This window comes from Hirundo rustica, chromosome 13 (genome assembly GCF_015227805.2).
Source record: "Hirundo rustica isolate bHirRus1 chromosome 13, bHirRus1.pri.v3, whole genome shotgun sequence".
NCBI lineage: Eukaryota > Metazoa > Chordata > Aves > Passeriformes > Hirundinidae > Hirundo > Hirundo rustica.
The window spans coordinates 5,409,007-5,427,416 of NC_053462.1; the positions used below are offsets into that span (position 1 = coordinate 5,409,007).

At 39.4% G+C, this 18,410-nt stretch overlaps 1 protein-coding gene across 3 annotated transcripts in view; it reads right to left on the reverse strand.

Annotated features, from left to right (window-relative positions):
• Positions 1 to 18,410, reverse strand: part of ENTREP2 (endosomal transmembrane epsin interactor 2) — an 88,233-nt gene that overhangs the window by 45,730 nt on the left and 24,093 nt on the right. For all 3 annotated transcript variants that reach the window (XM_040076999.2, XM_040076998.2, XM_040076997.2), the window contains exon 2: positions 6,940 to 6,996. In XM_040076999.2, the coding sequence (XP_039932933.1) occupies positions 6,940 to 6,996 (57 nt within the window). The remainder of the gene's footprint in view (positions 1 to 6,939; positions 6,997 to 18,410) is intronic.

Sequence of the window (18,410 nt, forward strand, 5' to 3'; positions counted from 1 at the left end):
TCTGAGCCCTCCCACACCAGAACTTTGACTTCCATCCCTAGAAGGAAAATTCTGCCAGGTGAGCAGGGTCAGGAGTCACAATTCTGATCTCCATCAAGAGCACATGAGCATTTTCAGTATCAGTTTCTGAGGCAAAGCTTCAACGTGGACAGCAGCTCTTTCCAATCTGGTTGTAATGTGAACTCAGTATAGTTTTGGCCATTTCAGGAAAAATTGCAGACACCTCTCTGAGGAAGACTCACATAAATAATTTGATGGAGATACATCAGTAAATGAACTTTAAGATTTCAAAGACCTTTCTTCCTATAACAGAAATAGAACTTAATCCATAATGCTGTTGGAGTTTTAGAGTATCTGTAGTAAAGAAACGCAAACACTCAATCACACACGCCTAGCTCAGGATCTAAACTGTGATTTACCTGGCAAGCAAATCCCACGGAAATTAAAGTATTTTTCTTCAACAAGCACAGGATAATTAGATTCTCTTTGAGTAACAGTGCATTTCCTTCCATCTGTCACACAAATAAAACTAAAATCACAGGAGTTTTGATTGAATACGTGAGTACAAAGTGCAAGGTAACCATTCCCAACTCCATCACGCCTCAAAATACTTTAAATTAGTTCATACAAATATTTATTCTACTTTTAAAAACATTTCAAATGCAGCTCATCTTGTCTCGAATAAATTCTTGAAGCTAGTGTTTCCTCACCATTTGAAAACAGAATACAAAGTTGAACAAATAATTCCCATGTTGCCCAGCCAGCCAGCCATACATGCCATGGGATTGGGGTACCAAGGGGGAAGAAGAAATGCTGAAGCAAACCAGACTCACACCAAGAAAGAGCTGAAGAAATTAGACCGTGCAAAGGCTGCCAGGACCTCCAGGAGCAGATAGGATGCAGCCTGCATTTCTAAAAGAAGGAGCAGATGAGATGAAAGAAGCACCAGCAGATATATTTAGAAAGCGTGTGAGAACAAGGGAACTACTGACGGACTGAAGAGAGGTGAATGTAGCGCCCACACCACACTCTTTGTTCCAGCAGCAGCGGCTTGGGGACTGGAACTGTGACGTTCCCTGCAGCAGGAGCTGCTGCCACGACAACACGAAGCGATGGCAGCAGACCGGGGGCAGTAGGGGCTGTTTCAGGGTAATTGTGAAGTGCTTGTTCAGCAAGGGGCAAGTGCTGTGCCCCAGCAGGGTTTGTCTGCTCTCCAGGAAAAGCTGCTCGTCCGGATTCTCGCATGAGTGACAGCTGGTGGCAGCTGGGCCCAGGAATAGGCAGCCTTGTCAAAAAGCTATCAGAGAGAGGCAGAGACCTGAGAAATCAGAGAGAGGCAGAGGCAAGAGAAAGCTTTAAGTAGTGTTAAGATGTAAAAGAGGACTTAGAATGTTCATTCTAAAGAGATGCTTCACCCTGTGACATCTTTTCTCCAGCACTGCAAAGATTTCCCTGATTCACTTCTGTTTCCATCTCAAGTGTTGCTTCTTTCTCACCCAGTTCACTACTTTACTGGGTCATTCTCCATTTTTTCCCCTCTTCCTCTGACCAGTCTATTCTAATGAAAGGGCACTAGGGGTAGGTTTTTCTGTCAGTCGTTTCATGATATTGAAGAAGAAGGGAATCAGTAGTCTAAGTTAAAATAAAAGAAACGGCAATAGGCAGTGCACATTTTAAAAGCTAAATGGATATATTAACTTACCTGCAAGGAAAAAAAAAAAAAGTTGGAACATGAATGTAATCACAGTCTAAAGAAAGTCAAATTGCAAGTTTTGAAGAGTGCAGTTTTCAGATCTCCTATTCAATCCAATAGGGGACATTATTTCATGGCCTAAACCAACAGTTCATACATTGAAAGGGGGGAAAGACCCCTCAGGGCATCAGTTTGGAATAAACATAAAAGAGGAGCGGCTTGAATGAAACATAAATATATTTTAAATCTACTTTCAAACGGATGTAACCTGGAATACAGTCATCACTAAATACATTAACCGCATTTCTAGATCCTGTCTCACAGACTTTTAGCACAACCCTGTCCACGCTGCAATAATGTGCAGAGACAGATGATGCAGTTTGGTGATCAGAGCAGTGCAGCCACGTTAGTGCTTTATACAACTCACCCTCAGCAAAGGGACAACAGGAAGGCAAGAGGCAAAGAAAACTTAACTATGTCTCAAGTACAGGAAAATACTATTTATAGCCTACACGTTCTTCACTGAAATCATTCAGAACTAAGATGGAAATCTATTGCAATTCAGTTATTTATGATGCTTGTGGCACTGAATCTCTGAAACATGATGTTTCAGAGATCATTGTATGATTTCTTATTGACATGGTTTTGGTGCACTTCTTTCTGGTCATCTGACTTCTGTTCTCCTCAAATCTTTTGATGTCTATCTTCCTCGTGTCGCCAAACTCACGTTTCAATTTCTCCTTCCTGTCCCAGTCCTCCACAATTCTCTTCCTCCTGATTTAGCATTCAGCTCCTGTGAATTTGGGTTAGTTTCCCTCCATGCTCCCAGAAAAGACGTCAGAGAAAAACATTCTGCTCTCAGTGCCAAAGCTTGGGTTCACATCAGCTCTGAGCAAAATTTACTTTACATTTGAAGAGGTACTTTTTGAACCAGCACTGGATTTGCTTTCCTAACAGAAGTTATTGCAGCCTCCAAAGGTTTTTTTGAAAGCAGCAATTCCCAGCATTCAACCCCTGCCCTGTTCATTAGAAAGTGAAAAACACGGGTATGTAAGACGCACTTGTTTTCACCCAGTGTTTTGTTCACCTTTAAACTAACACTTCTGCCTCAAAGACAACTGTTTGTCTAATAGCAGGGTCCCTAATGAACATTTTGATCAAGGAATTCAAAGAATACTCCTGCTGAAGTGATACTGCAGAGTGATCAAGGGATCTGTTAAGGCAATGGGATGTGCTGCAGCTCCTCTCAACATCACACAGGTATCAAAGTCGGCAGTGACACACGAGGGGATGGGTGCCTCCGACTCTGCTGCTCTCCCACGCTGTGCATTCCTTCACTCGCTTTGCTCCTGCAGCCTTGACCTGTTCATGCTGACATTGCCTCTCCACCACACAGGTCATCTTTTTATTCCAGGAACCAAAGACCCAATCTCTGACTGAGGGTGGGTATTGGAGGGAGGACAACCACTTTTTTTTTTTTTTTTTTTTTTTTTTAATTGAAAGATTTCTGTCAGATTTCATCTGAAAGGAAGCTGTAAATTATCTTACAAGACTTTAAAAAGACATGTCTCATCCCTTAACCTACTCTAGGACCTCAGGTTAAGCAGCATGGCCAGGAACATGTCAACACTCCACCTCACTGAGCAGAATATAGGAAACTTACTATTATATAATACACTACATATATAGTACTAATACAATATTTCTATACATTTTTTTTCATCTGTTTCCTGAAGTTTGGTTATTTCTGCTGTAGTCTGCAATGATATCTAGTGAGAGGAGATAATCAATGAGGAAAAACTTTTGGACCAGTTTTACATATTCATGCATCTTATGGGACAAGAGTATATGTCAATGTATTGATTTAAAATTCTTACAGATTTCCTTTTTCAATGTAGATCTTTTTCTAATGATTTTTACAGAAAAAAAAATCAAGTCTGAATTTCAAATAATTCAAGTTTTTTCACTGTACTTCTAGAAAGAAAATTTCTCATTTTGCAACAAACTACCAAGCTGACCCAATATGAGTATTTCCTTAAAAAGACAATTTTTGTATTTAACTGACTCTTACCATGGGTGCAGCCTGAGACTCTGCACAGCAGTTCATCCCTTTGCCTGATATGCAGGTTGAACTGCAGCTATTTAGGGTGGCTTCTCCTATTTTTCTTAAATGAAGAAAATCTTCTGTGCTTATCAAAACCAAAAAAGGCTTGAAATAATGGTTCATTTGAAGGGACAAGACATTGAGTTATATGTGCAGTGATTTGCATGTTCATTGGTGCACAGAACTGGATCTGGAATGCACGTTTCATAGTAAATGCTTTTAAACAGCTATTCTGAGATAATTTATTCAAGAAAATTTATTAATAAGTATTATTATCATGTGCTCACAGACATTCACAGACACTAAGAAACTCCACATTTCTGTCCATTGAAAAAAATATTAAATCTATCAGTTTACTGTAAAAGCTTTCAGTTAAAAATGTAAAAATATTTTTCTGGGGTCACCCAAATGCCAGATGGCAACAGAGAAACTTTCAACTCAATTCAGAGGCTGAATTAATCTCCTTAGCACAAATAGATATGAAAATGCCATAGATCAGATTGTAACAGAAAAATAATCTGACTGCACAATTTAAAGTTTTTTACAAGTTAACTCAGCCTCAGGAACTCCACAAGCTCTCTCCCAGTTTTCACACACTTCCATAAACACAAGGAAACCAATTCCTACTTTAACACTGCATTTTAACACTAAGCAGTGGTAGTGACACAGCCAACACTTGGTTTCCAAAAAAGGGACTCGAGAGAATTTCCCAAAGCACTACCAATACTCTGAGATTTCAAAATGAAAACAGAGAAATCTTAATGAGCAAACACCTGAACTACATGGAAAGTACTCTTCAAAATCGATGTGTGAGCAATTTAAATATCTCCTTTGCCTGAGTGTTTCCTCTGGTTTCTTGCATGTACAGAGCATTTTGGCAACATAAGCAACTGATGGCTAGGGAGTGACCAAGGAAATTCAGATAAACTAACAAAACATCCGGTGAAATTTCCAGAAAATTAAGTTTTGCAAAGACACTTTAGCAGGAGAACTTCTAAATTTCTGCACATTAATATTGCAGTAAAATGTCCTTAGTCCATCCACATTTGTAAATCTTTGAATGCAGAATACAAAACAGCATTCATACTAATAGCTTATAAATACACAATTACACTCAGTTTTGACTTTGGTTCCAAAGTGTTAAACTGCGCAACAACACACTCATTTCTACACCAACACTACATAACACACTTCTAATATGATACAGCCAGAAACTAATGGTTGATGAACCATCTCTGTTTAATGATTCTTCAACTTCCTCTGTTTGCCCACAGAAAATGATATATTTGCAAAGAAAAGACACTGCATGCATGGAAAATCCCTGTCTGATCACAGGGCTGAGCAGGAAAGCACCACACAGCCACCCACTCACTGCCCCTTGCAGCAGGACTGCAGGAGAATTAGAAAGGCCCAAGTGAAAAAAAACTTGTGGATGGAGATAAAGATAGTTTAATAAGCAAAGGAAAGAGGAAGGAAAAAGCCAAAGCAAGTGATGCTGTGCGGGAAAACGAGAAAGCCTCCATACTCCACACGAGTGCTGCTCAGCAATAGTCAAAACACTGGTTATTATCAACCAATTTTAGTCACAAATCCAAGATACACAGAAAACTGGCACCTAAAAATATTATCACAGTTTCACCAGTTTTCAGCACGTCACAGATGGTGCATGGTTTAATTTTATATAACTTTATTCATAGCTTCAAATGATAAAGCTATCTATCTTTCTGCTATCATTCTTGGCAATGCCAGATTTTGTAACACACTGCAGCAAAAAACACAGGTATTGTAATTGATCATCTAGCTGCTTATAATACTATAAAATAGGCTAAAAGGTAATTATTGACCATATGTATTTGGCATATGTGTTGTATAAACAGATCAGGAGAAACAGGGCTCATTAGCACGTTGGTGGTACTTTGTGCTGTGAAGTTGTAAAGTTGCACATTATTGATTGCTAATTAGAACAGACACCCTGCACACGTGGGGTCCAACCCCTCAAAGGTATTTACAACAAGGTGTTTCAGCAAGGAAAACAGGACATTATGTAGCCATGGCAAAACCACTACACAGAAGTGAAAAGCACCATCCCTGTCCCCATTCTTCAGCTGATCATTGCATCACCACCAAGGGTCAATGCAGGGGATCAGCATCTCACTCATGAGCATTAAGCTTACTCTTGGAAATAAATAATTTCCTAGAGCAGATTTTTGGAAGATGAGCTGTTCTGCAACCAGTAATGTCACCATTGCTGCTTCCACCCTTTTACCTTTATTTCCTTGAATTACACTGACTGTGACTGCCTATTTACATTTCACTGAAGGAGTCGATATTAGAAAGCTCAGCTGGATTTACAACATGCAGGTGAGTGTTCAGGAATCAGAGAAGCCAAGTCTCAACAGGCCTGGATAACATTTCTGATGTGTGAATATTATTTATTCCAATGATGTGCGCTCTGTGCCTACTATCCAAGCTCATAATACTGAAATATATACCTGAACTTCTAATTAAGCTTATCCTTTATAGTACAAGACTTACTTTCATACTGTCCATCATATTCTTTATTCCAGGGACTGTCTTTAGTACCATGTTGCAAATGTTTCACAGTCCTCTGTTACACATGTACACTGTTTCAAAGGCAGTGTTTACCTGCTAACACATCCTTATTGACAGTCACCACGTGTTTTTAATAAGATCTATTTCCATCTAATACTGCTTTACATTAATAGGCTAACTGAAACTCTATTAGCATGCACACACAAAGAATGGATTACTGTTCATTATTAAGTAACTATATGAATCTCACAACAGAAATAATAATGTAGCTGAAAGTCTTTCTGCAAATGAAAACAAACAACTGCTAATTTGGAATGGGCTTTTTTCCATCCAGATACCTGCCAAAGATTGCTCTACAGTGCAATTTTACGCAAATTAAGTTAAATGCAAAGGTACAAGCAGACCAATAGTCTGTGAGACAGTAGAAAAATAGTATTTTCACCCAGGTAGTTTATACATTACAACTTCAAAGGCCTTTCACTTTTTGCACTAAGTGTTCATAAATATCAGGATACACAACTGCAATGCAAATCACCCCCAGAGACTATCAGGCTTCTCTATAAAGACAAAAGCACTGAGAGTTGCTCACCACAAGGGACAGGGGCCTCTTCCATGAAACAACACCGATCAATCCTGACAACAGCACCTGGAACAGAGAGCAAAGTTACCAAAGAGGCGTGAGGGTTATACCAGTGTCACTAAAAATACAGTAGGTAATAAGATGAAGTTAATACACAGTCATGATATGTATTTCCAGAATGCTGGAAACCAAACGCTAAAAAATTAAATGCTTTCCTCTTATTCTCAAAAAAAACCCAAACCAAACAAACAAAAACAACAAAAACCCACCAAAGTCCCCCAACAAACAACCAAAAACCCACAAACAAACAAACAAACAAACCAACCCCAACAGAACTAGTCCTAAGCTGTTTTTAAACAAATTTCAATCCAGCAGCCAGATTCAGTCAGTTCTGATCAGATCACAGGAAGTCATTAATACATTTCTTCTCTCCCAGTCCCAAATGTTATCAACACTAAAGGAGAATAAATGTCTAGGGCAAATGTCTTATGGTCTCTTAGCACAACTGAAAATTAGCTAAAAAAGGGGGAGAAATGACAGAACAATCACAAAATCATCCAGGTATCCTGATAAATTAGCAAAATGGGAGTTTGTTTTGTTTCACGCACCCAAACAACCTCCCACTTGATCTTATGTTTGAGAGAGGACACACACATTCATTAAAACTTGGATTTTGCATACAGATACATTACTCCCTACACTACAGACCAAAAGCAAGCAGGATTCAGACTTTTATACATCTAAGCTAATCTTAGGTATTTTAAAATAACATGCAAGTTGCAGCTGAGATGCCATAAGCTTTACATGCAGTTAAAAATGGAGAAAGAACCAAGAAATGAGGTGAGGGATATCAACCCTGATGTGGGAGAAAAAAAAACGGGGAGACGAACCTCTTCATTAGAACATTGAATCACAAAAATAGTAAAGTAGAACCCAAATAAAATGCAGAGAAAAGAATGCACAATGTACTTATTTCAAGAGTCCACAGTGTCATTTTTCACCTCAGCTTGTGCAAAGTCTGTGTAACAATAACTTATATACTTAGCTAGTCACCACCCCCACTCCATCCTGCTTTCCTAACAATCTTTTGGGTGTAAAAATAGCAGAGCACAATAAACAAAAATGCATCTGGGTCTAGCCACTGCAGAAGCGATGCACCCTGCCCTGGGAACCAGGCTGGACACAATCCAGTCTAGCGATGCCTGGTGTGAACGTGGGAGAAGGGGCTGGTGGCAATCTGGAGCAGCTGCACTGAGGAGTGCCCAGCTTAAGCTTTCACAAAGTCTGCTCTGTGGACACTCATACTGTGAGCATGTTTCAAGCATATTTGACAACATTATTCAGAATGACAACATGTGGAAAATGTGCCTCTTGGTATTTTCTTTAGTAGCTATGCCATTAAAAAAAGACCCCTCAAATGAGTTTTTTTTAAGTAAAATCTCAGTGCTAGTGTCTAAGTGAAGAACAAATGCAACGTTGCATTTGCAATGCCGAGAGATAAATGCGCAGTAAAATTGAACCAAGACCAGGAAATGGATATCAAAGACTGTCCAGATAATGCCTACATGCAAATGTGCATAGTTTGTATTCTACAGTGTTTCCTACAGCAGAGAAGTTACACATTTCTGGATGCTGGCCAAGTGAAGGAAAAGCCGAGAATTCCATCTTTGCAGTTAATTAAATGTGCTCACACAGCTATGTTAGTTATTATTACTGTATGATAACTTGGCTCTGGGCTGATAATCCTGTAAAGTGAAACTGCACTCAGAAGGTAAAATGACAAGGTTAGCTAGTTTATCTGCTGGCTAGACAGCAAGATGCTCTCAATTAAATACATGGGCTGGCTGAAATTGTGAGGTTATTAGAGAAAACCCTTTAGGAAAAGCAAGAAATTGCATTCCAAACCAGAGTATGTATTGATACATAAAATATTCATACATAAATCAGTATTTCTCAGTCACCAAGTCATATGGTCAGAGCCAAGATACTGTAGTGCACGATCTATGAGCAGCAGATCTTTACTTTCATTTACTGTTTGACCTCCCTTCCATGAATTAAACCCTCTTGTCTTATTTGTGGCATTGCACAGGGTGCAAGAAGGGAGCTGATCCCTTTTGTTCAGCTGAACTACAACTGTGTTTGACCTTTACAGAAGCCTTGTAAAATGGAAGAGGTACATGTGTTTTGGTTTGGAAAAGGAGAGCTTCCTGGCACTCACTGTACTGGATCTCCACGCAAAAGGTCAAGCACAGCCAGGCCACTTGACAAATTTACACTGATAATAGACACAAGAACTCAGTGTTTCACCTGGGTCTTTAATACTGGCATTATAAGAGGTCACCTCAACAATGCTGCCATTTAATTTCCCAACCCCTATTAGTCCCCTGTGTCAGTCACTGGTTACCCAGTACACTTTGCTTTGAGATGCAGCTACTTCCAGCGCCAAGCACCTCACATTAACCCACAATGTGCACAGCTACATAACTAGCAGGAAGAAAGTACAGAGGACATCACCTACCAACATTTAGTTAGAATGCACCAAATAACTATCAAAATAGAAATCTACAGATTTCTCTTGACATGGAAGACGAACAGGAATTTAAGAACAAAACAAAACCAAACAAGCCTCCGCAAACCCAAACAAACAAACAAGCAAAAAAAAAAACACAAAAAACCCAAATCCCAAACAACCAACAGCCCAAAAGCCCCCAGCCTTAAGGTTTTGTTTTCTCTTCAGCTTATGCTTCCTATAAATACAACACTAACATCAAATACGGTGAGTAAAAACCCCACTTTATTACTATACAAAAGTAGCAATTATTTGAAAAGTAGTATGTAATTTACAGGCCCAAAATATCTTACAATTATCACTCAGACTATTCAATAGCTAAACATTGCAATCCATACAGCTTATTATGCTTCTCAAAAACCACTACATCACATGTATTCTGTGCACAGGTTTCTTCTTTCTTAAATGAAAAGTAAATTGCAGTTTGAGGATTTTAACAATCCCTTAACCTTGGCAATGAGTTTTGATTTCAGAACCTGCAGAGTACGTTTATCTACTACCTTGGACCCAACTTCCATCTGCCGAATAGTAGAAAACCTCCCCATCACACAATAATTGAAATGAATGACAGCTTCAACATTCAAAAAAGTAGTTTTGCTCTATTCCTTAAGGGGAATTCCCACAGATACATGCAGATACATGTATCTGCTGATGATCACAATGCTGAGGCACCGAGGAAAGGACAGAAGTCGGCACTGCTGTACTCTGCAGCATTAGAAATGCAGTAACTCAACATGCATATGAAAACTCCGTTATCATTAGTGCAAGTGGTGCTCGTGCATGACAAAGATTCATTTACTTTAACAGGCACACACTGAGGCAGGGCAAAACCAGAAGGTAAAATTACTTTCCAGTACAGGGACTGCAAACAAAGGATTAGCCCTTGATGATGTCTTTTCCAGCATTTTGCCTCCACAGTCTGGTGAATCCCTAGAAATTTAGAGGGCTCTGACTGTGAATATGGGGCACATCAGATGATGCAGCCACTTGATGTATCTTAAATGATCTGCTTTCCAAGTCTCCAACTCCGAAGAGCCAAAATGGCTCTTGTACATAATACATTCCCTAGTGTGGTTCCTTTAAATGCCTTTTCTGAACCACATAAACCCTATATTTATATAAATATTAATTAAATCCACATTAAGTAGAGTGAAACACTATCAAGGTACAAAAAAATCATAGAAATTTAAAATTACTGATGTCTAGGTATTAATTTGCTTAATAATTTTTTTTTTCCCTTGGTTTGACTTGGGATCTAAAAATGGTTTTCTAGTTTAATATAGAGCATGAGTTATAGAAAACTCCAATTTTTATTCTCTATTCTTATTCCTGCTTCCTTGCTCAGCTTGGTACAACTTATATCAAGTAATCTGGTTATTTTCTACCAATTTAGGGGTTAGTCACATTTTCAGCTTGTAAATACAAGACTAATTCTCTTACCAATGGATTCAGTCACATGAAAATAAGCATACAAGTTCTTCACAGTAACTGCAGAAATTCCTTCTCAGGCCTCTTGTAAGAGCTAAATGGGTGTTTGCAGATACCTGCGTCCGTGTTTCCAAAATCGTGTGCTGTGATCGCGGGTAGATAACGCAGAAACCAAAGAGCCTCTTTGCAACAAACACCGTCAGGGCGGGCAGGCAGAACAGGCAGAGGAGGAACGAGGCAGCTGAGGGGAGAGGAGAGGGCAGTAATGGGCTGCCAGAGGGAATCCCAGCACCCACAGCACCAGCACCACCAGTACCTCCTGCCAGCAAAGCACAACAGCAGCGGTGCTCCTGCACAGGGGCCTGAAGCCACGGACACCTCCCAAGGCTCCCCTCTCTGGGCTACAGGAGCACAGACGACTGCAAGGATTAGTTCTGTCAACACAGATGGCCTGGAAGGGTGAAGTTCAATTGTACCTCAACAAATAATATCCCCACTTGTCTTTAGGTCTAGGTGTACCTCAGAGAGTCTAAAACAATGGCTGAAATATCTTCCAGGATGATGTTTCTGTGAAATCTACCATAGCCCTTGTAAAAGGTAGATAATTATTAAACAAAATGCAAGCATTAAATACTGTGAGTAATGTGACATACTCAGAGACTATAAAACCATGACACATTACTACCAGAGCATGAAATCTTCTTATAATAACACTCTCTGCAGTGTCTGCAATCCATTAGTGCAAAATGCTGGTAAAGTTAAATACACACCATAGGAAAAAGAACTATGCTGCATGGGAACTAGCTAAAAAGTGACTGAAATAGTCCACCAGTACTCACCATTCCAATTCCTGGAAAAACAGGAAGGATGAAAATCTCTTGGGGTGACTGTGGTATGAATTTATTAACAAGTACCAGAAGAAGAAAAATATTTATATATTTCTATATGCATACACACATGAAAACTGTATGGACAAATACAGAACAGTGGCTTGGTTTTGGAATGATCTTCCAAGAAAGTAATCCTAAGGAGCGGGTGCTGATAAAAACCATACCATTACACCACATTCAAAAGACTGCAAAAATCAGTCATGGGCTAAAGAGATTTTAAAATAGTTAATATAAATATTTATTAGCGAATATGCAACTGACTGTTCAACGTGCAGCTATCACTAGAATCCAGGGACTGGTCCCTCATGTAAAGGCTACAGCCCTATAAACACAAAAAGCACAAGCGCCACCAGACTACAACCACAAGCAAAAGATCTGGATGCTGAAAGATAAACGCAAGCAAATCAACAGCAACCAGAAACCCACAATGATTTAAGCACAGTTTTGGGCTACTTTATAAATAGACTCAGTGTGTTCCTGACTCACAAGCACTACATCATAGCTTAGTCGCCCTCATTTATCCACTGTGAACCTAAAACTAATCTAATTCTAATTGCCATGGAAACAGGAGCAGAGAAACAAAGTCCCTTGGTGCCCCACAAGAACAGGACAGCAAATTTACCTATACATTGACACGGCTACCAGAATGTATTAAGAGCACACAGTTTTGATCTCATTTTAAGCTCTAGGGTGAGCTTTTTTTGGATTTGTCTTTGTATTCCTATCAAATATCCTCCGTACCCATCAGAACTCTGCTCCTTACACGTCTGTAATTTGTTTCCAGAAGGAAACAATTTGACATACAGACAAAAACAAGCACTGATGGAGCACATATCCCTCAGAATAATACATTTTTCAATTATAAAAAACTTAATATGTTCTGTATTTTTTACTCTTCTGAGTGCTTCAGAACTGTTACGCTCAACTTCACTAAAAAATGCAAACTGTATTAAAAGCTATGGACAGGGATTTAGATAAGATATTACGCACAGAGCTGATATGTCAGTGACTCACAATACAGTCTTAATTCTAATCTGGTTTTTATTAAACATATTCACAGAACACACTATTACATTATCTTCTATGCCCCATAAGGTGATCCATGAGCATTAATAAGGCACACAGCCATTAGCATAAGAGTATTTAAACAGAAAGGTAACTAAGCAGTTTGGAACTAAACCTCCAAGCTTTGAAATGTATTAGATTACTTATGAACAAACGTGAAATAAACAGATGACTGAAGAGCAAGCTCAATACGAGCTGTTTCATAGGGGAAGAGTTTGAACTCAGAATAAAGTCCATTGAGATACTCTAAGGGATAACATAAGAAGATTTTACAGCTCTTGGACAATTCTCTCAAATTAAAACGAAGCTCCCTCACAACCCAAGCAACTTCCCTTCTCCAGAATGACCCACGAATGAACCAAAAGAACACAAGTGCTTTGAGTAACACCAGCAGCAACACTACTGCAGAACCAGCTAATGCGTTCTACAACATCCAAAATGAAAGCCAGACCAAGCAATTCTTTCACAAATAATTGACTGAAGAAATGTGCTGCCCATACATGATATTCAGCATCTCTACAGTTGCTCAGATCAAGTGTGGATAGCTTATCGATTCTTTGAAGCAGGAAGGGTTTACTGAGGCAGCAGTCAAAACTTAATTAAAATGCAGTGAACCAAAGAAATCAGTGAAATTAGAAGCGGTTTGTCCAATAAGATAGATCTGTATGCAGGTGCTATAAACTCCAGTGTCAATTCTTTCCTCATATGAATATTTATTTTCTTGGTCTTTATGTGCATTCCATACAATAGATTTACAAAGATGATTTCTAACAGGGATGAAACCTCCAAACCTAAAACTATACTGACTTTCCTTTCCAAATCTATTGATACATTTTTAATTGTTTGTCATCAAATAAATAATGCACTTGAAATCACTGGAAAGCTATTATGAGTCTATAAAATAAATCATGCTTTATTTCTTTCACAGTTACATTCCTTCAAGGGCTGAAAACATGAAAACTTAATCTTAACTCCAGTAGTGAAGGATTCCATATTTTTCCATTACTAAAGTAAAGGTATCACCCAGCTATCAGAACACTTCCAGCATTTTCATTTTATGTTTCATTGTATTTTTTAAAAAATTATATCCATAACATTATTGTGACAAAAAAAAAAAAAAAAAAAAAAAAAAAGATTAATTTCTTTAGGCATTCCCTAATCTGTTTTCACACCAATCTTGACTTGTATCATTGACTCAGTACAGAAAATTATTCTAGAAATATTGTTTCCCAGTAGCATTAGGAAATTACTAATAAGATTTTTGCTGCTGGGCTCTTCCAATAATTATAAGAATGAAGACTGAGATTGTTTAGATAACTGGAATGAGACAATGGCTCTTTCAATTACCGACACAATTTCTCAGGGGATGAAAGCTGAGGTGTATTATAAAGCGATCTAAGTAACAGTAATATTGATACTTATTGTGCCTCAAACATTTTCTTTACCTCAAACTCAGAAGTGCTCCCAAATGCACAGAAAATGCAATGCCTCTGCACATCACTAATGCAACGTGAGCTCCACTCCTCCAATCCCATAGATCTTTTGGAGCTATATTTCCAACTGCAGTGCCACAGGGCACACGGAGAGAGATTAATCAAAAAGCAATAGACCTCATACTCTAATGAGCGTGATTGGTGCTTTGCCTCCAGGCCATGCTACCAGATAAAGGAAAAGGTTAAAGATGCACAGGTGGCCATGAGAGAGAGAAAGGAACAGAGTAAACATTAAACTCGGCCTACTGACTTCTGTCACCACGCTCCTGCTGAAAGCCACCTACACCTCTGCATTCCCATCTTTTCTGAGACAACCCTTCCCAGGCAGATATGACCACTACAGACTGCAGGTCACCACATCCAAAAAGGACAAATGAATTTGGATAAACACAGGTTTAATTTAAGGATGGATAGATGCCTTCCAAACGTGCCAACAAACCAGGGGTTCGGAAGATGAATTTCACGGCAAGCTGAACATGGGTCAGCAGTGCCCTGGCAGCCAACGAGGGCCAGGCGTGTCCTGGGGGCATCAGGCACAGCATCACCAGCTGGGCAAGGGAGGGGATTGTCCTGCTCTGCTCTGGGCTGGGGCAGCCTCACCTCCAGCGCTGGGGGCAGTTCTGGGCACCGCAATATCAAAAAAACCATTAAGCTGGTAGAGAGTGTCCTAAAGAGGACAACAAAGATGGTGAAGGGTCTGGAGGGGAAGCCACACCAGGAGTGGCTGAAACCACTTGGTCTGTTCAGCTGAGACAAAAAGAGACCGAGGAGACACCTTGTCACAGTTTACAACATCTGCAAGAGAAGAAGAGAAGGAGCAGGCACTGATCTCTTCACCACCACGGACAAGACTTGAGGAAACAGCATGAGGCTGAGTCTGGGGAGGTTTAGCTTAGTGATTAGGAAAGTTTTTCCTCCAGAGGGTGGCTGGGCACTGGAACAGTCTCCCCAGGGCAGTGGTCACAGCATCTTCCTGACACAGTTCCAGAAGTGTTTGGACAGTGCTCTCAGGCACAAGGTGTGATCTTAGCAGTGCCCTGCACAGGGCCAGGATTTGGATCCTGATGGTCCCTCCTCACCTGTCCCCAGTACCAAACCTACCTGAACCATTTTTCTACTGAGACAAGATCAGGGAAAATGCCTGCACCTGGTCCTCTCCAGCCTCAATGGCACAGAATGCAAATCTAGGTGCCATCAGCAGCCAGTAGCCACTGTACCACATTTCAGCCTTGTCCCTGCACAGGATCCCCACAGGCCTGAACTCCAGACACTTAAAGCCTGCCAGCAGCAAAATGCAAAAGTGAAATCATGCTGATACGGAATCAAAACAGACTGAACCAAGACTGTAATGTGTTTAGAATAATTTAGAGCATTGCTTCTTATTCTTAATTATAAGAATCTCCTTAATTACTATTAAAGACTTAAACCACATTATTTTAAACATGTTGCAAATAAGTCGTAAGACACCTGGTTTTGGCAACCCTTGAGAATATCTTATAAACATCTCTAATGGGTTTGGAAAGAAATAGCAAAGGAGTTGGGCAAGTAGAAAAGGGTGGATCAATCCAGCACCACAAACCAACTGTGAAGTTTGGTGAGCAATGAAAGCCATCAGGCTTAACAGAAGAGAAGGCACAAATTGGAATGATCTAGGGAACAGGCAGGAGCTTTTCTCACACCAAGCTCTCGGGCAGCACAGGGACATGGACCTGCAGCTTAAGGCTGCAGAACTACTTGGCAAAAGCATAGCTGTTTTCTATTGAAATCCGATACGTGACATGCCCCCAAAATTCAACCAAACACCAGGCAAGAAGTAAAGCATCAAAACTACTGTAATCAAAGTTGAATTCTACTGTAGATGCTTCTTAACTTGTCAGCAGGCAATAGGAGTGGGGAGCACACGACGTGCTCTTTCAGTAATTTTAATACAATTGATTATTTGGGCAATAATAGTCCAAACACTGGATGAATAAAAGTATAACCTTAGTTCCAAAATCAAAGCCCAGAGCTATTTTAAGTGCAAGGAGAATGCAAAAGAGAGAATCCTATAAACATTAAAGAGCAACAAAAATGTTGTCTATTTTTTCTTCATAAGAGATTCAAAGAGATTACTGATGTATAACACAAAACTCATTTGCGCAGCAAGTTGTAATTTATAATGAACATGGTCAAAATATATGAACTCTGAAGCACTGCAGAGAGGTAAACATCCTGTAAAATACTGGATGTATTTTACAGGAGGTTAAAAGTTACAAAACAAGGCCGGATCATCAGATTGAAATGTTTTCCATACTGATTTGGAAATAAAGTGAGAATAGAACACCAATCTTCATGTGAGCCCTCATCTCACACCAGACCCATTTGCCAGATCCCAGTGGTCTGCTTTCCAGGATTATTTAATGGCCAGTCAACAACAAACCACACTCACTCGACAGAAACCCTTTTCCCACAGAAAAATTAATCTCAAGGACTCCAAAGGCTTATTCTACCTGACTCTAAGGTCAGGACTTCTGCTAAATATAATGGGAATTTTGTGTCAAGATTAAGAGAAAAAACACCTTATAGTCTTAAAAGAGGAGTTTTGCATTTTTACATTACTGCTAGATCAAAACACTTTACTCTAAAAATTTGTTCCTGGGGCTTTTGTAGAATTGTTCGTCATCAGAAGAACTCAGAAAGTGGTTCCTTACTCCATGAAATAAAACCTGCATTGTACAAGATACAACTGTATTGTCACCTCTGGGGAAATAAAAATCCAGAAAAAGTGATTCCCACTGCCATAGGAAGTGTGCTTGTTTAACAAAGTTTACAGATTAACCAGCATTATGTCTGACCCTTAGAGGTGGATCCATCATCATGATCAAAATTAATTAAATATTAATTTCATATGGTACAGCCATTCACATACAGGTATTAGACTGAGGAGTGTTTTATTCTCTTTAAAACACCTCCCTAAATACCTCCTAAGACATCACTAAAACTTCATCTAATATTAAACGGCTAAGTCAAAATATGACCATTTTCCCACTTCATCACACAGTCAGATGTCTTCATTTAAAAAAATTCCGCAGAGTCAAAGGCAAAGAAAACTGAGTAAGCAGTACATCAAACTCAATTATATTTCAAAGACAGGGCCTCTTTGGTTTGTTCTACTTGTCTCTGATTGCCTGCAAAAAACTCACAAAGAAGCTTTGAAATTACCACCCCAGTAAGATTCCCACACTCTCAATGTTTGTGTTACTGCAGCCTGGCTGACCACAGACTCAACAAAAGCCTAACATATTGACTTTCATAAAAGCAGCCATATCCCTGCTTCAGCTGGAGATACTTTATTTATTAAGACAGGATAAACCAAAAACAAGACACAGAGACAAATACTTACTTCCAAATGATTTAGGGCTATTATATCTTATGCACACTAACACAGCCTAAAAAATTTCAACTTGTAACTTTGGCATTTAGATCCCATCTTAATTAAATAATTTTGAAAAGTAGCTCTCAAAACCCGAGACAATGGGATGGTATTCCAGAATATGAGGTGTCACTTGTCTTTTCAAAAAACACTTGATTTTACTGAACTTAGGCTTAGAATAGAATGGGATAGTGACTCTGCACTCAATATCTGGTTTTGGAACCATCTTCTCATTATCTTTCCACATTAACTTTTCAAAATCACCATCTGAGAAGCAAAAGTTTTATTTTTAAGCTGAAGAATGCAGAGACAGACCTCTTCTGCTCTGGCCAGCAGCTTTCATTTTGTACACATGGAGAAAGTTGACCGGAAAACAGCGACAACAATGGTTGCTCCAACACAAGTATCAAAAGTGTTTAATGGAGAAGAGAAACTTGTGTTTCTAGCAGTATCAAACAGACCAAGGACCACACTGAAGCTTGCTGATTAATGGATAGGAGAAATTCAAATTGAGTTCACCTCAAACACTGAGCTGGCAGGTGATGTGAAGAAAATCAGCCTCAGTACTTCAGAGCTGTCAAGGAAGACTCTCTCAAGTTACTGCTGTTGATTTGTAGGAACAT